Source organism: Olea europaea, unplaced genomic scaffold (assembly GCF_002742605.1).
Source record: "Olea europaea var. sylvestris unplaced genomic scaffold, O_europaea_v1 scaffold599, whole genome shotgun sequence".
Taxonomy (NCBI): Eukaryota; Viridiplantae; Streptophyta; class Magnoliopsida; order Lamiales; family Oleaceae; genus Olea; species Olea europaea.
Window position 1 is genome coordinate 302422 of NW_019264334.1, and position 25848 is coordinate 328269.

General features: G+C 35.5%; 3 protein-coding genes across 8 annotated transcripts; 2 read left to right on the plus strand and 1 right to left on the minus strand.

The window, feature by feature from the left end:
* Positions 1 to 4461: 4461 nt before the first annotated feature.
* On the plus strand, positions 4462 to 11569 carry LOC111389513 (protein PHOX1-like). 5 transcript variants are annotated; one of them, XM_023014443.1, is made up of 5 exons: positions 4462 to 5155; positions 5240 to 7356; positions 7563 to 7793; positions 9011 to 9677; positions 9767 to 10591. In XM_023014443.1, exons 2-3 carry the CDS (start codon positions 5289 to 5291, stop codon positions 7709 to 7711), a joined length of 2217 nt encoding a protein of 738 aa, XP_022870211.1. In that variant the 5' UTR covers positions 4462 to 5155; positions 5240 to 5288; the 3' UTR covers positions 7712 to 7793; positions 9011 to 9677; positions 9767 to 10591. The 5 variants fall into 5 exon arrangements, with proteins under 5 accessions (XP_022870211.1, XP_022870210.1, XP_022870206.1 ...); XM_023014442.1 differs by having other exon boundaries at positions 9011 to 10591; XM_023014438.1 differs by lacking the exons at positions 9011 to 9677; positions 9767 to 10591 and adding an exon at positions 11348 to 11569 and having other exon boundaries at positions 4463 to 5155.
* A 1198-nt stretch (positions 11570 to 12767) lies between these two features.
* Positions 12768 to 15869, plus strand: LOC111389515 (phosphopantothenoylcysteine decarboxylase subunit VHS3-like). Its single transcript, XM_023014446.1, has 3 exons — positions 12768 to 13149; positions 14892 to 14944; positions 15303 to 15869. Exons 1-3 carry the CDS (start codon positions 13024 to 13026, stop codon positions 15637 to 15639), a joined length of 516 nt encoding a protein of 171 aa, XP_022870214.1. The 5' UTR covers positions 12768 to 13023; the 3' UTR covers positions 15640 to 15869.
* A 1039-nt stretch (positions 15870 to 16908) lies between these two features.
* Positions 16909 to 19046, minus strand: LOC111389514 (triphosphate tunel metalloenzyme 3-like). 2 transcript variants are annotated; one of them, XM_023014445.1, is made up of 2 exons: positions 18088 to 19046; positions 16909 to 17207 (listed from the first exon to the last, which is right to left on the minus strand). In XM_023014445.1, the coding sequence occupies exon 1, from the start codon at positions 18733 to 18735 to the stop codon at positions 18130 to 18132; it is 606 nt and encodes a 201-aa protein (XP_022870213.1). In that variant the 5' UTR covers positions 18736 to 19046; the 3' UTR covers positions 16909 to 17207; positions 18088 to 18129. The 2 variants fall into 2 exon arrangements, with proteins under 2 accessions (XP_022870213.1, XP_022870212.1); XM_023014444.1 differs by having other exon boundaries at positions 18131 to 19045.
* Positions 19047 to 25848: the final 6802 nt, after the last annotated feature.

The following is a 25848-nucleotide window of genomic DNA, read 5'->3' on the forward strand; positions in this document are numbered from 1 at the left end:
CAAAAAATTTCACAAGAATCGAATTCGTTAAGAAATTTCCCTGTTACCTCTACTCTTTCATAGTTTCTAGCAAAACCACTATTCTAATCTCGAAATGCCACAATTAACACCAAATGGAAAAAGAGGCACAAGAAAGTGTAATTTTCCATTAAGATAATTATATTTTTATAATAAAAACAGAGGATGAAAACCTTGATAGCAACGAACTTCATTCATATGCAAGATAGAATTAAAGAACAAAAACTTGTATCAAAATGATTGACAATGAAAATGTAGAGGGTAAAAGAAGAGTAAAAACAAACCATATTTGGTAGGACGCTTCACCACCACACTCTTGCAAATATACTATAAGTGTTCAAGTGGTGAGTGTTTTCTTGATGTTTGTATTTCATTGCCTAAAAATGTGAGGTGCTACATTCATCACTTACTAAATCCATATTTTTATCATCAAGTTATAATGAGGGTTTCTCATGATCTAAATTATCCTAACAATGAAATCCACCGGTGAATATATATTACTAATTGAATTTCAACACCATACACATTACACAATGAATGAAAGAAAACAATAGAATTAACGAAAATATATATATTAAAAACTGAAACTCAAAAGAAAATCGTTACATGCTCATATTCATAGAACACAAGAAAAGATAACTGTTAAAGGTAAAAATATTACATGTTTGAGGTCGCCTTTCCAAGCACAAATGTGAAGCAGAGTCCAACCTCGATCATCCCTGTCGCCTCACTCTTCTTGATTGGTCCGATCTCAAACTCACATGATTGAATATTCCTTTTTATTCTTTATATCATACCAGTCACCCAAAAGCATTTCTAGCCTAGTAGTCTTACAAATCTCAACCCACAAATACACCTTTATCTTCGATGGTCGGGCAAAAGGCTCAAATTCTTAACCTTTAACGTTGTATTCAAAGGGTCATACGAAGAAGACCCAGAGAGATTTTTCTCTATCCAAATTTGAAGAAAAACCAAGTAATTTTATAGTGATGGAGTTTTTTCACATAACATGAAGAGAAAGAATGGAACACACACAAACATTCAAGGCAAAAGTTTCAATTTATCAGTGAATTTGGTCTTATCTTCAAATCTCAACAGAAACCCAAAAAATATATGAATAGATAAGACCCAATTGAAAATACCTGAAATTCCAAAGCTCCCAAAATTCGTTGTATAAAAATCAGCCACGAGAGTCGGTCTTGAGGGAAAACAAAGGGAAAGAGCATAAAGGGTAGAAGAAGAGGACAGGGCAGCGAGAGATGGGGATGAATTGACGAGACCTAGCCTCCTAGGGCATGCAGAAGAGAATTAGGAGCAAATTGTAGATATCAAATGCAGAAGGAAAAAAAATACATATATAAATATATATACCCAACCTCTCCGTGTCACGGAGCTCCTCTCTCCGTGTTACGGAGATGTCATCTCTGTGACGCGGAGAGGAGCCTCTTCTCCGTAACACGAAGCAGAGAACTCCTCTCTGTGTCACGAAAAGGACTTTTTGGGCATATGTATTTTTGAAAAAATATCCGACAAGTTTGCAATGATGTACAAAATTAAATGGAAAAATTAATAAGAATTTAATTATTTTCTATTTTTTAGTACTATTACATTTCACCTTCCAAAAAAAAAATCATAAAAACATATTACTTTATAAAAATTAATTTTAAAAATTATATTTGTTAGATTATGTAATTTTGAAGCACAATCTAACATATTAAGATTAGAATCATTTCATGATAAAAATGAAATGGTAATAAAAACTCATTTCTCAAAAAATAAATGTATTCATTTGTTAACATGTTTGGTCTTCATTTTTTAAAATTTATTTTTCTTCAAACATATTTTCAATAATATATTTATGCAATTAACACTTTTTCTCTTGAATTAACCCCCTCAATAAATTATTATTTAAACGGTTCGTAAACAATTTGATTGATATTATTTTTTGGTCATCCAAATGGTTACTATATACCTTTTACGTACATATATAAAAATAATGTTTTATTTAAACTTACTTATGTGCTCAAAAATAAATTTTCTAAAAATACATGGTTGATAGCGTGAGCAAATGATAAAAGATATAGTGTGGAGAAATAGAAAGACATAATTATAGCGTGTAAAAATAGAGAAAGAGTAAGCCTTCATTATTATGGAGGCTTTTGCTTGAGCCTCCATTATAACGGAGGCATTATAGAGGCTACTCCATAATATCGGAGGCATTATAGAGGCTTCCATAATGCCTCCGTTATTATGGAGGCTCAAGCAAATGCCTCCATAGCCTCCATAATAACGGAGGCTCATGCTTGAGCCTCAATAGACGTGATTCCTTAAAAACATTAAAAGCAAAAATTCGAAATGAAACCAATTCACAAAAAAAGCAAGAAAAAAATCAATCAAGTTCCGTCAAATGAAATTGAGCTGTTGTCCACAAATTTCACTAAAAACAAGAATAAGAATTAAAATTCAGAACAACCAGAACTCAATCAATCCATACAAAATATACAATAAATAATTGGCGTGGTAAAATAGAGAGACACAGGCAGTAACGTCTGAAAATGGAGAAGAAGAAAGAAAGATCCATCTAAATTGAGGACAAGTGGGTGCATCGCTGTAGCCTGCACGTATTTTTTTGTTTGCAGACGGCATCGTTTTTGCTATAGAGATGAAAAAAAAATTTGCTGTGAAATAGAAGAATCTACTGTTCTTCTACAGTAGCGAAACATTGCTCTTTTTATATAGTAGTGATATTATTTTTTATTTAGTCCCAGTTTGATTATATTTGAACATCGACTAAAAAAAAAACAGTCGCACCGATAATTATATGGGTAAAAAATAAATTTTGGAATGCAATGGTCAATTTGATTGTGAACAAATAGCATTATTCTTTTAAAAATTTTATACGGGTTAGGTTAGTCCGAACTATCAAGTTTCTTTATATCATCAATTTAGAAATCATAAAATCAATCAAATTTGACAAGTTTAGGTGTCAATTCTTGAAGGTCAATTTCTATGATAAAATAATTTGAACGCTAAACTTAAATTTTATGCACCTAAATAACTTACTTAAAAGTAACTTACATATCTCAAAAATAAAATGACGTGTCACATGTATTTTGAAAAATAAATAACTTTAAAATATGTCCATATGTAACCATTAAGCCCCTGTTTGGAAGTTGAGATTTATTGTCCATTTATGTTATTTAATTTGCTATTCATCAAATTACAAATTAAAATATCGTGAAAAATGAAATTGATGTTGAGATTGGAAAATGAAAATTGATTACAACTTTAATTTTTTCACGATATGTCTATTTTTAATTAGGTGGACAACAGATTGGAAAGTATAAATGGACAGCAAATCTCAACTCACTCTCTGTTTGGTAATCATTTTTTCAAACACTTTTTTTTGTTTTATACTTATTTTCAATCACACATTCTTACAATAAAGTATTTTTCACATAAAACAAATTATTTTCCTACTTTTTAATTAACTATTCTCCAAAAATTTACTATTTAAAAACAAAATCTTTTGAATAATATTTTGTCAAACAAGGGCTAAATTTACAATAAAATATAGTAATTAGAATATGTATTGCTCTTATTTGCTCTAAATAAAATAAAAAAAATATTATTTTTTAACCACATATCCTTCCGAAAAAAAATTATTACAAAAGAAAAATGGGCCCAATAGGGAACCTTTGACCCACTTATCATGTGACCCCCATTTTTATAAAAAAAATATATTTTAAAATAGTAGATTGATGAAAAATATGTTGTTTAAAAATAAGGAAAGTTTTTTATTTACGTGTAATATTATTTTAATGGAGAATATGTGGTTAAAAAGAATAGAGAAAAAATGCATTTTGAAAAAAAATGAGAATAAAAAAAGCTTATGTAAATTTTCTTCAAACTAAACTTAATAAGGTGTTTGACACTCATTTTTATGGGAAAATGAATTTTAGAATAGTAAATTGATGAAGAATGTATGGATGAAAAATACAAAAAAGTTTTTATTTATGTGAAATATTATTTTAATGAAGAAATGGATGATAAAGAAAAGAGAAAAAAAATATATTTTAATAAAAATGATAATCAAATGGGGCCTAAATTAACTTTAGAAAATGTGTTAATTATAATCATTCATTACTTTAACGAGTTTAAATTTTACAAATTTAAAAATGATTGAAATGATTGAGAGCAAACCCTTTTTGTCAACTTATTTATAGCCTTATTTTTTTTCTGCAATTAATTCTTAGGACAAGAATTAAAATAAATATAGAACAAATTAATTCAAGACAAAAGTAGTTAAATAAATGAAACATGAGAAATGGCCGTTAACTTCACCCACAAACCTTGGAACACGGAAAGCGGGCCCCACGCTTCGTTGTTCCATGTCCGGATGGCGCATGATCTCCATAGTGTATTCTCAGAAAAATCCCACTTGAAAAAAATAATTAGTCTATTATTTTTCCTTTAATTATATTTAATTTTTTGTGGCTTTTACTGAAAAATTCTTGTTTGTTCTTGCAATAAACAAACATTTTCTGGTTCTCGTTCTCTCTTTCCGTATACGCAATAGATAATCCTATCAAATGGAAAACAACAAATTTTCTTGATTTTCCCGGAAAAATCACAAGAGACATTTTCAAGGTTCTTTAATAAAGACAGAATCTTTACAGGCAAGTAATCAATTCTTTTATCATTTTCTCATATTCCTGCTGTTCTTTGGGGGGAGAGAGAGAGAATCTGCAATCTTGGTTTGGTTTGGTTGCTTGTAGCCGAATAAAGGTATATTTTCGTCTTCATTTTCTAATCCTCTCTCTCTGAATTGGGATTTGGACGGGAAAAAAATCTTGGAATTTTCTGAGTCCTTCTTCCTTTCTTGTTGTTTTTGCATTGCTCCTATTTGACCTTTTAGGGTGAAGATTGTATTCTTTTTTTCCTCGGAGCTATTCTCATATAATTTTAATGTAAACCCATCGTTTAGAGCGATATTGGCATCTGAGTTTTGGTGGGTTGTTCTGTGTTTTGTTTGGTGATTTTTCTTGTTTATTTATTTGTTGATTGATTTGGTTCGTCAAGTGATTGCGAAAGCTCAAGTTTTTGGACCTGGGATTGGATTCAGTTAAAATTGTTGGTTATAAAAGGTTTATAAGCTTTTCTGTAGTTTGAAATCTTGGTTTAACATGGGGAAGAATAGTGGGAAGAACANAAATTGTTGGTTATAAAAGGTTTATAAGCTTTTCTGTAGTTTGAAATCTTGGTTTAACATGGGGAAGAATAGTGGGAAGAACAAGATGGAGTGGGGAAGTAAATCATTTGATTTGAGACAAAGTAGAGGTAATGAGAATAACCCAAGAGCGATGGACAAGGACACAGCAGTGTTCATTTTGCTGTCGAAGGAATTGAAGGATGAGGGGAATAGGTTGTTTCAAAGCAGGGATTATGAAGGTGCCATGTTAAAATATGAGAAAGCTATTAATTTGCTTCCAAGGAACCATATCAATGTCTCCCACCTTCGGAGTAATATGGCAGCGTGTTATATGCAGTTGGGCATTAGTGAATTTCCGAGGGCGATCCATGAGTGCAATTTGGCTCTTGAAGTTACACCGAAATATAGTAAAGCATTGTTGAAAAGAGCAAGATGTTATGAGGCTTTAAATCGGTTGGATTTGGCGCTCAGAGATGTTGGGATGGTTTTGAAGATGGAACCCAATAATTTCATGGCAGCTGAAATTGAAGGGAGGGTGAAAACAGCTATCGACAAAAGGGGCACGACAGATAATGACATTCCGCTGGATCCTGTTCCATTACCTGAATATTTTGAACCACCCTCGGTTTCAACACCAACCAAGGCGATCGAAGAGAAGATGAAGAAGAAGAAAAGTAATGTGGGGAAGAAGAAAATTGAGGAGAAAACCGAGGAAAAAGAGGCTGAGAACCTAAGTAATGAAAAGAAACAGAAGGAGAAAACTGAGGAAAGGAAGACTGAGGACGAAGTCGCGTTAAAGAACTCCCAAGATCGGTTTGAAGAAAAGAAGGCTGAAGACAAGGTGGTGGTGGAGGTAGAGAAAATAAGTAATACATTGGAGGTGGAGCCCAAAAGAACGGTGAAATTAGTATTTGGAGAAGATATAAGATGGGCTCAGATTCCTGTCAACTGCAGTATTTTGAAACTGAGGGAAATAATTTCTGATCGGTTCCCTAGCTCAAAAGCTGTTCTTGTTAAGTATAGGGATCAAGAAGGTGACTTGGTCACAATCACGACAACTGAAGAACTGAGATGGGCTGAAGCATCTGTAGAAAGTGGTTCTGTCAAGCTGTATATAGTTGAAGTTAATCCAGATCAAGATCCGTTCTTTGAAAAGGTTAAAACAGGACAAGTCGTACGCAAGCTAGACATAAAACAAGATAGCATTACAGAAAATGGGAATGTAAGAAAAATGAAGCAAATCGAGAAGGGGTCAGTTTGTATCAATGATTGGATCATCCAGTTCGCTCAACTATTCAAGAACTATGTTGGATTTGATACAGATGCTTATATTGATCTCCATGAGCTCGGTGTGAAGCTATATTCTGAAGCTATGGAAGAGACAGTCACTAGTGATGAGGCACAAGACCTTTTTGCGACAGCTGCAGAGAAGTTCCAGGAGATGGCAGCTTTGGCTCTATTCAATTGGGGAAATGTTCACATGTCCCGGGCAAGGAAGAGGGTATATTTTGTAGAAGATTCTTCCAGGGAATCTATACTTGCACAGATCAAATCTGCATATGATTGGGCTCAAAAGGAATACACGGAAGCAGGAAAAATATACGATGAAGCGCTGAAAATTAAACCAGACTTCTATGACGCTATTCTAGCTCTTGCGCAGAAACAGTTTGAGCAGGCAAAACTCTCTTGGTATTATGCTATTGCTACTAACGTTGATCTGGAATCATGGCCTGCAACAGAAGAAGTTCTTCAGCTTTACAATAATGCCGAGGAAAATATCGAAAAAGGTATGGAGATGTGGGAGGAAGCAGAGGAGCAGCGTCAATATACACTCTCCCACCCAAATAAAATTTCAGCTTTGTTGCAGAAAATGAATATGGGTAACATGTTTAAAGATATATCTGCAGAGGAAGCTGAAGAACAGGCTGAGAATATTACATCTCAAATATATGTTTTATGGGGTACCATGCTGTATGAAAGATCTATTATGGAATATAAAATAGGCATTCCTGTATGGCACGAATGTTTGGAGGTTGCTATTGAAAAATTTGAACAAGCAGGAGCTTCTTCAACGGATATTGCTGTTATGATAAAGAACCATTGTTCCAATGATACTGCACTGGAAGGTATAATACGAAATGGTATCTAAATTTGTTTGATATTTCATATTAGTACATAAACTATTAGGGCTAGTTTAGTCCAGTACTAGACACGATTATGTACAAAATTTTGACTTCATTTTCTTTTCACATTATTGAGTCATGTATTCTCCACCTCACCAAACAAGCCATTACAGCGTTGATGTATGTCTGACCTCATGATATGATTGCAGGCTTGGGGTTCAATATCAGTGAGATAGTACAGGCATGGAATGAGATGTATGAAGCAAAGAAGTGGCAGAACAGTGTTCCCGCTTTCAGGTTAGAGCCACTACTTCGGAGACGAGCTTCAAAAATCTATCATGCCCTGGAACATGCTTAAGTGCTGATGTTGTTCATTTCAAGGAGGGGAAAAACACACAGTGGAACTGCATTGGCCAGGATCTGTGCTTACTGCATACTTGGTAAATACTAGCTTGCCATATTGGTAGCAATTATCTTGCAACATGCACTTCATCTTACTTGTTTTAGTGCTAAAAGTAGATGATATCTACAAGTATATCATGCTTTGAAGGAAATAGAGTAATAAGACGCTTCTCAAAGTTTGAAGTGAGTTGAATGAATAATGTGGTAAAATGCTTTGTGCAGAAAAAGGATATATCGAATTCATGGTATCAATTTAAAGAGAAATACTAAAATTTAGTGTAGACTTGCGCTTTAAACACTTATTCCCAGAAACCCAATTCATACGAGTGTAAATTTATTTCAAGTACTGAATTTACCAGATTATTATAGAAGGGTTGAATCAATTTCAAGCATTTAAGAAAGTGCTTCTTGTGTGCCAGGTATAATAAGGTAGATTAGTATGGTAATTATGTTATATTAGAGGCCTCTCGAATAAAATAGCTGAAATAGGATATCGAGAAAATGAGTGAACCTGGATACAAAGCACCTTCAATCATAGAAAGGTAGGAAGACTCATTTATCTCAAGGAAAGCTCTGGCTCTTTTGACTGATGTAAACATATGAAGTTACGACAAATACATAGTGGAACTCCATGGCATTTGGTGCGGTCAGTTGTTTGACTTCAAAACATCAGTCAAACAAAATTAGTGCTGTTGTTTTTAATGTCAGGATATGTGCTTAATCAAGAAATATTGGAAAAGTGAATCAAATTATTGAAATACTTAACGCAAGCCCTCATGGGAGAGAAAAGTGATGTCAAAATTTGCTAATTATTGCTAGGCAAGGTCAATAAGAGGGATAGAGAGACACCATAGCGTTAAAATATGCATTCCAGCAGATCCCAGCAGCTTACCAGATTCCACAGATTCTTTCAACTTCCAACTGCTTCCAACGTGTATCCAGCTGTCTCCAGTTGTTATGTTAGTTAGTAGTTTAGGTAGTTAGTTAGTTAGTTGTTAGATGTTAGTTATTCTAGTTAGCCATCCACACTCGTGTCTATAAATACAAGACTTTGTATACCTTTTAGTTCATTGGATTGTATTCCAATCCCTCCTTTCATGGAGGTTTGTTTTCCTCCTTTCATGGAATGTATCATGCTACAATGATGAAGATTTCTCTCTTGCTTCAATGATGAAGCCTTTCTTTCATTTCATTCAATGAATTCTAACATGGTATCAGACCTTATTTGCTTCCTACTGCTGCCTTCATTTTTCAGCATTTTACTGGTATCAAAGCTGATGAATCTGAAGATAACTTTGGCTTCAGATCATCCACCAATTTGTCTGCATCTGAAGATAACTTTGGCTTCAGATCATTAGCTGATTTGATACAATCGGAATTTCAATCTTCAAGACTTCTTCTTCGGTTCAATACCGACAACATGGTTTCGTAGAGCTCCAGCAGCTGCTCTCTGCACCTTCCATCAAGGAATCAAGCAGTTCAATAAATCTTGTACCTCTTCCTCATCACGTTCTGCTTCCATTTCCTTGGCAATCTCTTTTACATTTGCACTTGGTTGTGGGGTTAGAGCATTATCATTTTGTTACGGACCACGAGGGCCTTTGGCAAAATATTTCCTATCTAACTTCTCAAGAGGTATATGGTTTTCAAGAAAAAGCCTCTCTGCATGCTGTTGAAGGGTACCACCTGTCTTCAAACCTAGTGCAGCCAATGCCTCTTTTAACCTCTCAGGCCCTACTTCCATCAGTTCTTCAACGATAGTATAAAAATCAAGATCAATAGCAGAATGCTCTGCTGGAATGTTACCATTTTCTTGACCCTCAAATTTTGTAACTACCTTTGAGAATATTCTGCCAAGATCTTGCAGAGGCTCTATCCCATTCCTATATCAGATACTCTAGTAATTTCTGCATATATTCCTGGTATTGCCTCGTTATTTCCTGCAGCTAGACTCATCTACCGAATCAGAATCGTCACTTGACTCTCTCCAATAACTTCACAACCTGTGCAGGATCTTTATCAGATGTGATTGGGTTTTCCCCTCCAGTACATCCAATGTTTTCTGTAATCTTCAAGATGGATCTCCAAAGTTCATCTTGAGGGGTGTGTGTTAGAGTATACATTCCAGCAGTTCAACAGATTCCACAAATTCCTTCAATTTCCAGTTGCTTCCAACGTATGTCCAACTGTCTCCTGTTGTTATATTAGTTAGTTAGTTAGTTGTTAGATGTTAGTTATTCTAGTTAGCCATTCACATTTGTGTCTATAAATACAAGACTTTGTATACCTTTTAGTTCATTGGATTGTATTCCAATCCCTCCTTTCATGGAGGTTTGTTTTCCTCCTTTAATGGAATGTATCTTGCTTCAATGATGAAGGCTTTCTTTCATCTCATTCAATGAATTCTAACACATAGAATATATGATAGTGAGTGAGATTATGATCGATAATGACACGGTTTCATATGACCGAAGAAAGAGGATTCGTGCTGCAGGTATGGGATGGTATGGAAAAAGAATTCAATAAAACATTCTTGTTTTCAACCCTAAAATCTCCTGATAATACAATTGATCGTATGAGAAGTACACTAATCCAAGTCTAATAGTAGCTGCTTTTAAGCAGACATGGCAAATATTGTTTCTGAGGAAGTGGGAATCCTCTGATAACTATCTGGGTTGTTAAATTCTTCCTACAGACTACTATTGCCTCTCCCTCTCCATCTCTCTCTCCCTGTGTGCATATGTGTAAGTATATGGTGAATATGCAGTGTCTTCTGTACATTAGAGTTCCTAAATGTTTTACTTCATTACCAAGTGATGCACATTTTTGCAAGCAATTTGTTTTCCTAGGGTGGTTTGCTTCTGTCGCAAAAGAAAAAATTCGAACGCTGTATCCAATTTTACAGCTTTTGGTGATGCATTCTTACTACAATGAACGCCAAGGTGTCATTAGTGGCGGAAAAATAAATTAGTAATTGCTCGTCATAGGTTGGTTAGCCACAGGACTATAGAAACATTAGCCATGAGAATATTTTGTTGCTTTATTGGAATTGTGACTGGTAGACAAAATCCAGTATGAATGAACCGAGGAACATTTGAGGCTTCACAGATTTTTTACTTCGAGTAGAAAGAAAATGTTGAGGACTCCTTGGTTTCTAACAAGTTAATGCGGACATGAAAAGCTGAGATTTTATCAGTTTGTTTTATGTTTGGATTAGCGCACACATGTTTCAGATTATATGTTTAACCAAGCGGCTGCATGTCCTGCTTCTATTGACTGCATAGCACTGGACAGTATTAAGAAAACAGAAAAGAAAACGTTGAAGTCTTGTTTATCATACTATCCAATCATATCCATATGAACACCCCCAAACATGCCATAAAATTATAAATGTAACTTAGTTGTACTATTCTATCACAACAAAAATATAAATTGTAAAATTTAGAAGTTTCATATGGGAAAATGAGGCTGTAATTAATAATAAACGGCATTTCCATTTCTTAATATCTTTTATGTTCTAATTATAACATCAATCTCTCTTTTTTTGCCATTACTGAATGAGTTAAGATGATGGTATATACCCTGTCTGCAGGTAACTATAGGAGCTCTGTTACACTGGTTTGGCAGCTTTTTATGTAACTATGGCATGACCACAATCACTACTAGTTTTCCAGTTTTCTGGGACAAGATGGCATGGCAGAAATCATTTTTGCATGTTTCTGTTTAATTCTCATCGCCTTCCAGTCACATTAATCTATGAAAGCATGGAGTCTTACTGTTTTTTTTTTTTTTTTTTTTTTTTGTTTTGAGGAGTGTTTTTTTTTTTTTTTTTTTTTTTTTTTTCGGTTGAGGAATTTCTCAATAACAGTGTTTTGTCTGTCAGTTCATTGATTTATATTCTTTATTTGGTTTTGGATGTCAGTTTTGTCTTTGTTGCTATGTAAAGGTCTCATAAGTTATTTTTTGACAAAAAAAAAACTTGTATTGAATTGACTAATATATAGATGTTTTACATTGTAACGGTGCTTATTTCCTTTTTGCAACAACTTGAGAATGACTTAATTAGGTTGTTTATCTATGGGAATCTGACGAGTCAACAATGAGCATGACTTTTATTTTCCTCGAGGTAGAAAAGGAATTAGAGGGGAAAGGGAAAAGAGATACTATATATGCTCTTCCTTCCATGTTAAATAGAAATGCACAAGGAGCGTTTGACTATCAGAAAATTGCACAAAACGATAAGAGGCAATAATTAGAGGATGAGAAATTGCATCATTTCAACTTTTTTTTTCTTAATATTATCATGTACTATCCAATCATATCTAGCTGACATGGCAACAATGAATTACATATGCTAAATGTCACGTTCACAAGGAGATCGTATCGAGTACGTAGTTCATGAAGCCTTTGCAAAAAGGATAGAATTCTGTCCTAAATCAATGCTCGAACTCTTAAGAAAAAGTAACAATTTTTCCACTATGATTATGGCTATGGCTATCAAGGGAAGAACGAATGGATTTAGAACCCCGGTTTTTGAAAATAGAGAATTGGTAATCATAATCATATCTTTAATTTTCCCTCGACCCTTACCAACGTAATATATGTCCGTAACTTTTTGCTCCATTAATTTAGCCTCTATTAAAATTAAATGTTTAGTAGCTTTTAATAAAAATTGATGAAATGTATTGTTAAAAAAAGTTTGTTTTCTTATTTTAATTAAAATTAGTTATTGATTTTAATTTTAATTAAAATTGTGTGCACCGTTGACCAACCATTCAACAGATTTCGTGAACACATGTTACAGACCAGTGCGGTGATTGTAAAATGATGAAAATACTCATAAGCAAAGACAAGAGCATCACGCGCATATACGAGTAAGCATCATAACGGCCAATCAGGAAGCAGATATCACGTGATCTCTATCTTCTAGCTTGCCACTCTCTGTCAAGCGCGTGAAGTAAACAAATTATATCTGTCACTGGATCCTAAGCAGTAAACACCCATAGATGCAAAAAGTTTTACACCTATCACATTTTAGTCCCTCTAAAATGTAGAAATACTATTTAACACCATCAAAACCCTAGAGTCTTACCGCAGTAGAAATTTCCTTTCCTTCACAGCACCCTTTTGGACACATGCTAAACGGCTAAATCAAACCTAGGCCCTTAGTTTCTCCGTGTAAAGTCCATTGTTTCGTTTCTTATAATTTTTGCTCTCTTTTTCTTGTTTGCTTTTTGGTGTTTTTAGGCAATCTTGTGTTTGGGAATAATGGACGTGGGTAAATTATGCTGTAGTACTTTGAGGAAGCAGCTAATGGCGTGTTCATTTGTGGAAGTTGCAGTCGTACACACCCTTTTGGCTGCTCAAAAGTCTCTTGCTTGCCTTCTTATGCTGGTATATAATTTCTCGAAACTTGAAATTCTTTTACTTTTTTAATTGCAGAGACTTGATTTTTATGCTGTGGGTTGTTTCAATTTTGCTCTAGTTTTGACTTTTGAGCAACTGGAGTGCTGTTTATGTTGTTTTTCTGGGTTGCTAAGAAATTTGCTTCTTGGCTTTCTATTGTACCTTCCTTTGTGAGTTTATTTGTCACACAGGGAGAAGGTATAAGATTTTCAAAAATTCGGTTTAGGCTTTTTCTTTTTTCATTCAATTTGACGGGGGTTTTTTTTAGTATTTTTAGTTTATGTATTGAAGATTTGATATAAGAATGAATTTTGAGTCTTGAGTATGTTCTGCTGTCTCTTTTATGGTTTGAACTAAAGTTTCAACAGTGCTGGAGAAAATAGATTGAAAGTAAATGAAAACTGAAATTAAATATTCGACCTTTTCACACAGTAATAATTTCTCCGCTAGTATGCTGTTTTATACTTAATTGTTTTCATAATCTCAGGTGATTGCATATTTATGGGCTTTTTTTTTTTTTTTTTTTTTTGGTTGGTTGAAAGGTATTGCATTTTTGTAGGCCTAAACGACAGAAGTATTTGCTGCCGTTGTAAAATTTCAATTTCATATCATTGTTCTGTTTTTCTGTAAATGGCGTTTCCCCGGGAAGTATATTTTATGTTGTGAACTGGCTGCTGTTAAAGTAAGTTTTGAAAACGTCAGAAAGCAAAAGGAAAAAGGAAAATCAATGATCAACAGAAGATGCTGAAACAAGAAAACATAGAAAGTTAGAAACTGGAAGTTTGAGGATCATGAATGGATGTAGCATATAGTTCCAACAGATATGGGGTTTCATAAGCAAATACTAAATATAGTAAATTTGGGAAGCCATTTTATTTTTTACAATTCTAGTGCGGTTTTATGTGAAGATATCCAAGTACTCTGTGCAATAACATTAAAAATCTGTTTTGCCAATTTTTTATCTTTGGCACCTTTTGTTTCAACCCAACAGCCTACTTTTTTCCATTCTAATTTTCTCTGTGGAAGAGTAGAAGTAAAAGGTTTGTATTGCTGATCTTAGGATAAAGACATGTCAATATGGTGGATTGCATCAGTTTTCACTCTAAAAAACTTATTTCGCCTTTTGGTACCATTATTTTGATATATATTGAGTATCACTTGTCTTGTCCCATGGCTCGCCGCAGTTGATATCAGGACTTTCTGTTTCTTGTCTTCTTTTCTGAATCTGAATTTGTCCCTGCTTTATTGTTATTAGATGACGATTCACGTGAATTTGAGCAACTCAGCGTGCACTGAATTTGTGAAATCCTAACTTCTGTTTTACTTTCTGGAAGTTTAGATTTATTTCCAACTAAGTTCAGAGCCCCCTATTCGCATCATTTGCTGGTCAAATAATAGCATACGGCACTGAGCAATTTCTGCTTGCACTACAATTGCTTCATCTAGTTCTTGATTTTAGCCTCCATTAGCAAATCTATAAATGGTTTATAAAGAGGATTAGTTGTGGATCTAATGAAACGTGTGGTTGAAATTGATGTTCGACTTTGACTGAACTTATAATTTCATTTATAAATTTGTTTGCCATACGGAGGCTTAATTCCATGTTTTGTATTCATTGTCATGTCAATCTGGTTCCATAGGACCTATGCTTACAGAAATATTTATAAGTGCTTTATTGAGCACATGTATTGCTTCTTAAAGTCCCTTAACAGTACAAATTGTGTTCACAGACAGGAACTCTGTTGAATGACATCGATGGGCTGCCAAACTTGGTGGAAAAAAGGTAATTACAATTTCTGGACAGGTCTCCAAATTTATTGGAAATGTTGCTTTGTTGTTGTCTAGTTTGAACAAGGGACTAACCAGCTAAGTCATATATCTAATAAACTTTGGGGGTGAGTTGCATGAATTATTTTTTCACTCATTCGATTCGGCTCTATATACTCACATTGCTTTTGTCAACGCTACTTTCTTTAAATCTTCACAAGACATGCAGTAGTTGAGTCATCCTTCTCTTGATGCATGCTCAATTGATTCATCTTTCTGATCCAAAAAATATTGAGAATAAGCCTTAGGCAGTTCTGTTACTGCATGGTGTGTACGAGGAAATTGCGGAATAAGTGAATGACAAACATCTACAGGTTTCTCATCAACAAGCTTCATAGATTGGAAAAGCCAGGACCTGAGAACAGTGATGCCGGTGATCCAGAGGACAATGATGATGAAGATGACAACAATGATCTGGATGATGATGACGATGCTGGTGATGAAGACTTTTCAGGTGGTGAAGAAGGGGGGGACGATGAAGAAGAAGCAGATCCAGTGGATGATCCTGAGGCTAATGGTAATGAAGGCAGTGATGACGACGATGATGATGACGACGATGGGGATGATGATGAGGATGGTGAGGATGAAGAGGAAGAAGAAGAGGACGAGGAAGAGGAAGAGGATCAACCACCAGCTAAGAAGAGGAAATGAAGTAGTAGATGTTAATTCTATGCCTTTTTCTTGGTTGGGAGTATGTACAATTATGAGGGAGGTTTAGCATGTTTGTCTTCATGAAGTAGGAAATCGGCAGCCCTGTTTAGATTGAACTCCTTATCATAATGTGACCGTATGTTTTATGTTCCCTTTTATGGATCTTTATCAGTTGTACTATTTTTACGTGATTTTGCATTTAAATAAGAAAGATGGCTTCTTTATCAGCTAACATTTCATTGCACGGCAAACTGACCAACCACCTCAGCTACCATGTTTACGAAATCTTTTGTCTTATAGGCTCCTCTTAGGTTACCGTAAATTGTCATTGACACATTGTCACCGTATTTTTCATTCTTTTCTAATGTGTATTGCCTTGTTTTGAAAATTTTGGAGTTTCGATCTAAGTATGATAAACAGCAGTATTTCAGTTTTCCTATCCTAACCTTTTTGTACCCCTTAATCTTCCTAAAAATTTCATTGGAATTTTTGTATCAAAGATTATGCCTAGTACATCGTTCAGCGCACAAATTTTTGCTTGTTCTCTAAATATCATTTCGGTGGGAGAGGAACAAAACGGTTTTGAGTAGATGTGTATGTTGACCAAATTGTAAAACAAGAAATGGCTGATCTGCAGAACTAGATATTGAACACGGAATGTCACAAATTTACCAGTAATCCGGTTGAATCTAGTCCACTCTCTCATTAGCTTTATATCTAACATGAGCCCTATTTTAGTAGTGAATTTCTTTTACATTACATTTTGGAACAGCCTGCCTCTTAGAAATTCCATTAGATTGGTCAAGTAGTGAAACCTACAAGATTATGACAAAAAGGGAACCTAATTCTTCCAATAAATTTCACATTGTGATCAAAGGCAGGCTACAAATTCCATCCCATCATTGAAAAACCAGAAGATATAAATCAGCAAAAGCACACCCGACAATGAGATCTTCATAAAAACTGCATTTATCGACGACAATAACAAATTGGAAAAGTTTATTTTCAAGAAAACCTTTGTTGAGTCCTATGGTAAGAAAAAGCTGATCAATTGTACAAGTAATTTCACAAAAGCAAAAGGAAAACATCACATTTAAATGGCCGGAGCCCAAAAAATAGGCAATTCGGATGGCCCTGCTGCCTTTTTGGTCTACGCAGAACAATTTCCATGGAGAATAAAATTCATTTGCACCAAATATCTAAATGCTGATGTTATCGCAAAGAGTTGAATCATATTTCACTAGAAATAATGCTAAACAAGGCCATCACTGTCAATCACAAGCTAAAAATAAATCAAAATTAAAAGTCATATTGATCACATTTTGTTTTGATGGTATTAAATCAACTCCAGTACATGAAACAAAAAGAGGAAAATATCAAATTTGCATTTAGAGACATTATCGGCAGTTCATCAGATGAAAAGGCCAAACAAAAGAACCAGAAAACACCAAGTTGTTAATCTTGGACTTCAAGTCCATATAGGTTCTAGAGAGCTTGTATATAAGGAAAATCCCTCCGTTTATTAATCCTCTTCCACCAGCTTCTGAAAAAACATCCAGCCAGATAACCTGAAGGAAGACGGCAAAGCTTCTTAAGCATGGAATTTACAACAGATCTAAAGAATCCAACTTGATAAAAATGAAATGAGCACGTTGTGCAATAAGTTTTAATCATTTAAGAATTTCCGGTAACGGAAACTTGACCCTCAAATTAGAACTTTGACTCGATCGTCAAAACTGTTACACCTTGGAGTTGTTTACACATTGATCTTTTTTCATCACCCGCATTTTTTTTTTATGACCATGGGTATCCGAGTCAACTTACGCGCATCTCGACTAATCCCACGGGACCCTGAAGTTTATGGTCGAATACTCACCTAAGTGGCCCTAAAGAACTCGAACTGGTGACAATTGGGGAGCAAATCCAGAGCCTGAGCTAACTCCCAGGGTTTCATCACCGCATTCAAATAAGAACCCTTTCCCTCCCAGGGTTTCATCACCGCATTCAAATAAGAACCCTTTCCCTCTTAACATTTTTAACATATTCTATGAGATTCGCCAATCTTGCACAATGAAAAGCTCTAACTATATAAAACATGCTAGAATATGTTAACATATTCTATGAGATTCGCCAATCTTGTACAATGAAAAGCTCTAACTATATAAAACATGCTAGAATCATCCAAGATGTCTTTTCCTCTGTAAGCGTATGGTCTCAATAATTATTCTATCTATTCTATTGCTATTCCACATCCGTCTTAACATCTTGAACCTTGCTGCATTCTTCAAATTATTTTGGTCCTGCATTAAACTCAGCAATATAAACTATAACATGTCTAATGGCCATTTTACTTAACTACGTTTTCAAGTTACAGTTCTCATGATTATATTAGGAAAAAAATAAATCAGTGCAAACATCAATCGAAGACCAGGAGAGTGAGCACAATACATAAATGAAATCCATATCATAAATCACGGTTAAATTGACTTACTAAGAAGGCAACTTTCCGGCCCGGAAAATTGCAAACTTTGACATGAGTGACTCTGAATACTCAATCCCATTTTCCTTGAAGAAAGTCTCAATCATCCCCTTGACCTTCTCAGGCTCCACATTCTCACACTCGACCTCATACAAATCCCCGAATTCATACTTGACCTCATCTACCTCCAATTTCACTCCGTTCCACTCATACACACTTCTCACAGTCCTGAAGCCCCCCAACCCCTTGAAACCATTTGCTCCAAATTCCTCTTTAACCCTCCCCAAAACCCTTGAATCGACGTTTATCAGCTTCCCCGGATCTTCCAAACAGGCATACCCAATAGACGGGTCCACCTCCTCCTCATCCTCCTCGACGCGGCTCACCCCGTTGGTAATCACCGCTTTGGCTTTGAGGCAAATAAAGCATTTGGGGATGTCAGTTTGCTCATAAAACCGGAGGCGCAACACGGCTCCGCGCGAGCTCAGCTGGGAACCCGTTCCATCGAAGAAGGTATTGTGCTGGTGGTGTGTAGTTATGTGAAATGGAGATAGTAATTGAAGAAGCTTCTGGTGGGAAGCTTTGTTTGGTAAACGGAGCTTCACTTCAATCTCCATCAGTCTAAAAAAGGATCGGCATGTACGTAACTTTTCTTACAGTTTTATGAGGGTTCTGATTTATGGGTTTTTAAGAGGAGAGGCCGATGCGATGGGATTTGGAGGAGGGATCAAGAGACGAACGATCGAAGCGGTGGAGAAGTGAAGATGCGGTTGTGGAACTGGTGCTGGCAGGGGCCCCGCGAAGACGGCGGGCTTCTTCGAGTTCTTCTTTGTCTTCAACTCTGACTTCGATTTTGCTCGGCTTTCTTCTCAGCATCTTCCACCCTCCTTCGGAATAGGCACATGGGGTTGAGGGTTCTCTATCCATTTGCAGTGTGTTAATTTCTTATTATTTTTGGCCAATTTTTCAAAATAGAGGGCATAGTAGAATTATTTACTTTTTGCTTCCCACCCGATTCTGTAGGATTATGATAGTTAGGAATGTCAATCGAACTCGTCGGCTAGGACCGCTCAAGGTTCAGTTCGATGCTCGAGAGTCCCAGTTTGGGGTGCCGGACAAAATCCAAGCCGACTCGTGTGGCTACCAGGCTCGTGTTCACAAGCCTATATTTAAAAAAAAAAAATACAACAAAATTGTTTTAAAGGCAACAAGTTGCTGCGATGTTTATAATAATAATAATAATAATAATAATAAAATTGAGCCGAAAACTCGGGTCGAACCTAATTTGGTTGAGCTTTACTCGGCCCGAAAAAAAAGCTCGATCATTTTACTTAAGCCTCGAATTTCGACTCACAAGTCAGCTCGACTTGACTCATCTCGTTGACATCTCTGAGGATAGCCGCAACTTTAAAGGTTTATTCCATTTGTACAGAAAATGGAATTATCATAAATCTCACATGTGATGATAACAAATGTTAAAAAATCCCCCACCCCATCCCCTATTATGAGTAATCTGTAGCAATTCTACAAAATGCCTTTCTGTTCATATCTTAAGGCTCAATTTTAAAATACTGTTTTGAACATTTGTCTAGATTCATGATTAATTGTCACATTTATTCATGATATGTCAGGTTAACTTCACCAACGATCGTTCAATTTTGTATTTAGTGTCATCATAGTCATACAATTTGATTTGATTTTATCATGGTCACCCTACTTTATATTTAGTATCACCATAACTATTCAATTTGATTTGATTTTATCAAGACCATCCAAGTTCATAAAATGTTTCATCATGGCCATTCAATTTCATATAACATTTCACTGTAGACACCCAATTTCTTTTCACATTGTTTTCACTCTTGCATTTTATATAAAATAAAATTTAAAAAATAATAATAAAATAAAAACTTATTTTACAAAAAAGGTTATTTACTTAAAAAAAATTTTGTTTTATTTTATTTTTTAAGTTACTTTTTTAATAATTTTTTATTTTATTATATTTTTGAAAAAATATTTTATATACAATGCAAAATTACCATTTTACCCCTTTAAAAATTAGTGAAAAGAAATTGGATGACCATAATAAAACATTTTTTGAAATTGAGTGGCATTGGTGAAATAAAATTAAATTGGGTGGTTACATTGACACTAAATATAAAATTTGATGACCACTGGTAGATTTAATCTTTTTGAAATTGAGTGGCATTGGTGAAATAAAATTAAATTGGGTGGTTACATTGACACTAAATATAAAATTTGATGACCACTGGTAGATTTAATCTTGATATGTCAAATATAAGAATGTGAGTTCGATTTGAAATTGCATTCTAAATATCATTAACGTGTCACATAAACTTGTGACTGCCATGAGTCTAAATAAAAAGTGTTATTCTGTTTTCTTTTATTTAATTATATAGCCCTAGCTCTTAAGTACCTTGATATGTCAAATATAAGAATGTGAGTTCCATTTGAAATTGCATTCTAAATATCATTAACGTGTCACATAAACTTGTGACTGCCATGAGTCTAAATAAAAAGTGTTATTCTGTTTTCTTTTATTTAATTATATAGCCCTAGCTCTTAAGTAAAATATGCCCCTTATTTGGTTTAGGTAAAAGTTTGGTTTTTAGTTATTTTGATAAAAATTGTAGATTTTATAAAAAATTATGAGTGAAAATGAGTTTGAAAAATTTTAAAATTGGAGCCAAATAGAGGCTTTATGAGTAACTAATTTTGAATATATTTTTTTGGACTAAGCATTTGTTTGAATTTTCCAAAAAAAATAAAAAATAAAAAAACACTCATAAGTTAATTATAAGTCAAGCTACAATACAAAATTTAGATAATTGTAACATTTAGCCCTGTTTAGATTAGATAAAAATTAGATTTTCATAAAAATGGAGATTCTATAAAAACATATAGTTAAAATTAATTATTAATTTTGACTTAAATTTTAATCCAATTTTTTAATCGAGCACATTTCCACGTAACTTAAAACATCACTTTTATATTTTGGGTATTACCAATTTTGCAATTCAAAATTCAAACAAATTTGCTTTAGTGTTTGAGTAGTTTTGTCATTTAGCTTTGAAAAACTCCATTTAGCAATTCAGGAATTGTCAAATATAATTAATATTTTGATGTTCCTAAAATGATAAGTCATTAAAATAATAAGAACGGAGTTTCGGGCTTGGGGAAGTTGTCCGAAATAATAAGAAAGGGGTTGGAATTTTTTATTTTTATTTTTTTTTTGGTTGGGGGTGGGGGTTGGAAATTTTTTCAGGGAAGAATTAGAATAGGAGAGAGGAGACAGAAGGGTAATATGAATGGGTGTTACCACTGTAGACATAAAAATAAAAATAAATAAATAAGTAAATAAAATAAAATGGATTTGGTCGATTTAAATCATTAGTCCAATTAAATCTTAAGTCTACTAAAGTTCATAAAAATCCAAAAGTCCATACCACATTTTAAATAAATAAACAAACAAATAAAATTATAATTATTCAATTATCTCTTTTAATTAAATATAATTGAGTAATTACCAAAATTAGCATGAATCCTCCCCTATAAATAAGACCAATGGTCCATAAAACGACACACAGAAAGCAAGCAAGAAAGAAAGTAAAGAACGCCACGAAGTACTTAAGAAATCCCAAAGCTGAAAGAAGGGAAGAAATTCTATCAAACCTAAGCTCTGTAAACCCTAAGAAGATTAAAATCTTCTTCAAATCAAATAGGTTCACGCCAAGTTCAAGAAGATCAAAGTTTTCTTCAAATCAATTCAAATTCAAATTCAAGTCCAAACCTCAAGATTCAAGTTCCAAACAAGTCAAATTTCGACAAATCAAATTTTCAACAAATTCTTGAAGATCAGGATTCAAGCCACGTGGCCTTTCGTCTTCAAATATTTAGATCATTAATAAGAGGATTTTGCAATTTTGCAACTACACGAAGGTCAACATCACTTGTATTTATCAAAATACAATATTTTAATATACGAGATTTCGTCGTACAAATTTCTTCGCACGTCCGGTGGGATCTTCTTGTCCTCTCATCTTTTGATCTCAAAATCTTCAAATTTCAACTACTACATTAGCAATGGCAGGCGAAAAGGCGAAACAAATTATGACTCATCTTGAAGAGACACTTGCCGAACTCTTCCATGCGACCAGGGCCCAAACAAACACCGGGAAAACTCAACAGGTCACACCGTTGAAGAAGTTCTCCAACAAAGGCAAAGTGAAAATTGCCTTCAAAAAGTCAAACTCTCATTCGATGGAAAAAATCATGAGTTCAGCGAAAAGTTCTCGTTCGAGCTCCATTTCCAGTGGTAGATCCTTGTCTGGATCCCCTCATGCCATTTCTTAGCAAAAGTGGGTAGATGATGTCTCATCTGAAGAATCACTTGAGCCAGTGATGGTCACAGAAGCGGCATCGGGCTCAAATGACCGAATTCAACAAATGGCTTTAGCCATTGAAAAATTAACAAAGTCATTGGAAGACAAAGATGCACAGATTGATGCACTCACACATAGGCTAGAGTCGCAAAATCCATTGACTAAAGAAGATCAGGAAAATTCAGGATCTTCCAAGGCCAAAGAGTTAGAAGCCCAAGAGCGCCAACAAAAGTAAGATATACATGATCGGACATTTGTTCAAAACGTGTTACATGACACCACTCAACTCTCCGTTGGCTCTCTGTCCGTCCAATAACTTCAACATATGATTGCAGACACCATTCGTGCCCAGTATGGTGGTTCATTACAATCTTCACTGGTGTATGCCAAGCCCTATAGTCATTGAATCGACGAAATAAAGATGCCACTCGGTTATCAACCTCCAAAATTTCAGTATTTTGATGGAAAAGACAATGCAAAGCAACATGTTGCCCATTTTATTGAGACTTGTAACAATGCATGTACTTACAATGACACTATGGTGAAGCAGTTCATACACTCCCTCAAAGGTTCTGCATTTGAATGGTACACGGACTTACCGGCGAGTCAATTAATAGTTGGGATCAGCTTGAGCGAGAGTTCCTAACACACTTCTACAGTACCCGATGCACTGTCAGCCTTCCAGAACTTGCTCGAACAAAACAAAGCAAGGAAGAGCCCGTTGTGGAGTACATTGAACGTTGGAGGAACCTCGAACTTAATTGCAAAAAATGAATAAGCGAAGCATCTTCCATCAACATGTGTGTACAAGGCATGCATTGGGGATTACTCTATAATCTCCAAGCAAACATGCCTCACTCATTCGAAGAATTGGCGACACGTGCTCATGACTTGGAGCTCCAAATTGCAAGGCATGAGAGATACTTACCAAGTGATCTACGTGACAAGAAAGATCCTAAGAAGGAGATAAGGAAAGACGCCAAGGCAAGTAAGTCTAAAGAAGCTATGGCGATTTCTACTGCTCTCGCAAAGATAGCCTTCCACAGGCCAAGCTCGAACCCAAAACCAAAGCCAGAATTCAGACCTAATAGAGGACAAGTCCAAAGTAGAGGTCATGTGACTCTAAAAGAATTTGAAGGAAAGGAGTACCCATTCTCAGATTTTGAAGTTTCTGGAATTCTGGATCAGCTCCTTGAACTGAAGATAATCAAACTTCCAGTACCAAAAAGACCCGAGGAAGCTGGTTAGATCGATCATCCTAAATACTGTAAATTTCACAGAATCATTAGCCACCCAGTGAAAAAATGCTTCGTCTTGAAAGATCTCATTGTTCGTCTGGACAAAGAAAATAAAATCAAACTTGAAATTGGTGAGAATCCAACAGCCGTCTGCTCGATGGTTTCGTTTGGATCATTTGATCCAATTTCCATTACAGAGAAGAAACAAACGTTTTCTGGTGTACGCGATGCCTGTAAATCCTCAGTTAAGGAGTTTGGACCTCAACTTCTGAAAGGAGCCATCCCATTGAAGTTTAAGATAGACGGAGAAATCACTATCAGTTACGTCTATCCAGGGATGGATAGACCAAATGCACCCAATCGTCCAACCTTTTATGAAATTATGACAGGTGACTAGAATATTTAGGATTCTGACTCAAAATCTGAAGACGAGATCGGTGACGGCTAGTGATGGCTCGACTCGACCCTTTAACACATGAGGTCGGCTCAGGCTTGGGGCGAGTCGAGCTCGTGGCTAGTGAAAGAGGACCTGAGCTTGAGCTAAGCTCGTTGCTTGGGGGCAGCTTGGCTCGACCCACGAGCTCGCGGGCTGAGCCGAGCCCACGAGCCGAGCTCGGCCCATGAGCTCGCGGGCTGCCGAGCTCACGAGCGTCTCGCGAGCTCGTGATTTTTTTAATTTTTTTTTGGTAAATTTGCACATTTTGAACATTTAAAAAAAATTAATATTTTCTCGTGGGCCGTGTGCCCACGAGCCGCTCGCGGGCTCAACGAGTCGAGCAGGCTCAGCTCGTGGGATTGAGCCCCTGCTCAGCTCGGGATCGGGCTCGTCGCCGTCCCACGAGCCGAGTTTTGACGAGCTGAGCGATCGAGCCGACGAGCCGCTCGGCCCGTTTGACATCCCTAGTGACAGCTGGTCCACCTTCATAAAGAAGAAAAGAAATACCGAATGCCAAACAAAATAGGTAAAATATTACATTCTGCATCTCTTGCATGAATAGAGCTGGAGGGATTGAGAACAAAAATTCAACCCAATAAAGAGGAAACATTAGAAGAAGATCAGGGGGCATGGACACTTGTGAAAAGACGTCATCGAAAGGCTCCACAACTCCCAAGTTCTAATGTTTATGACAAGAAATCAAGACCAAAGAACAATCGAGGAAAAAAGCCTGAAGCCAAGCTAAGAATACCTACTAAGTCAACTGGGAGGGAAGCAGCTCCACGCGTTCTTCCTAGACTACCAACCCTGAGTGATTATTTTCCCAAATGTTTCTTTGATAAAAAATATCTCACCTCTAATGTAATCATTGTAGAGGAGAAAAATGAAATGAAGAACACATCAAGGCAGACTTCAAAACGGAAGAAAACTATCTCACGGCTTAACGATATTACTGCTAATACGAGTCTAGCAGAGTCTCTCAGTCTTCTTTTCAATGATCGAATGGCTTTGATCACAACTTTAATCGATCCAGAAGAATACGAAGGCAAAGTTTTAAAACATATTGGATCCGCAACTCCTCAGGACTGTATAGCCGCCATAACATTCGACGATGAAGATTTACAATTGGGTTCTCGTTCACATAATAGGCCACTGTATGTCAGCGGTTATATTCGAGGATACAAGATAAATCGCATAATGATCGATTGTGGATCTGCTATGAATATTATGCCGGTCAAAACAATGAAGAAGGTTGGAATTAATGTTGGTGATCTATCCAGAAGCAAAATCATGATTCAAGTATTTAATCAGAAAGGTCAGCGAGCTATTGGCATGATTCGCTTGAAGCTACAAATAGGAGAGTTAATCTCCTCAGCTCTCTTCCATGTCATTGATGCTAAAACATCATATGAGTTACTCCTTGGAAGTGTTTGGCTACATGAAACTGGAGTGGTACCTTCCACCTGGCACCAATGCTTCAAATATAGCCAAGATGGAGAAGTTAAATGTGTGGTAGCTGAGTCTAAACCATTCCTTGAAGAAGAATCCTATTTTGCTGACGCTAAATTCTACATGGAAGATGGAGAGTGCAATTCTGCAAGGTTGACAATGTCTGGATTCAAAATCAAAGAAGATGCAAATGATCACGATACA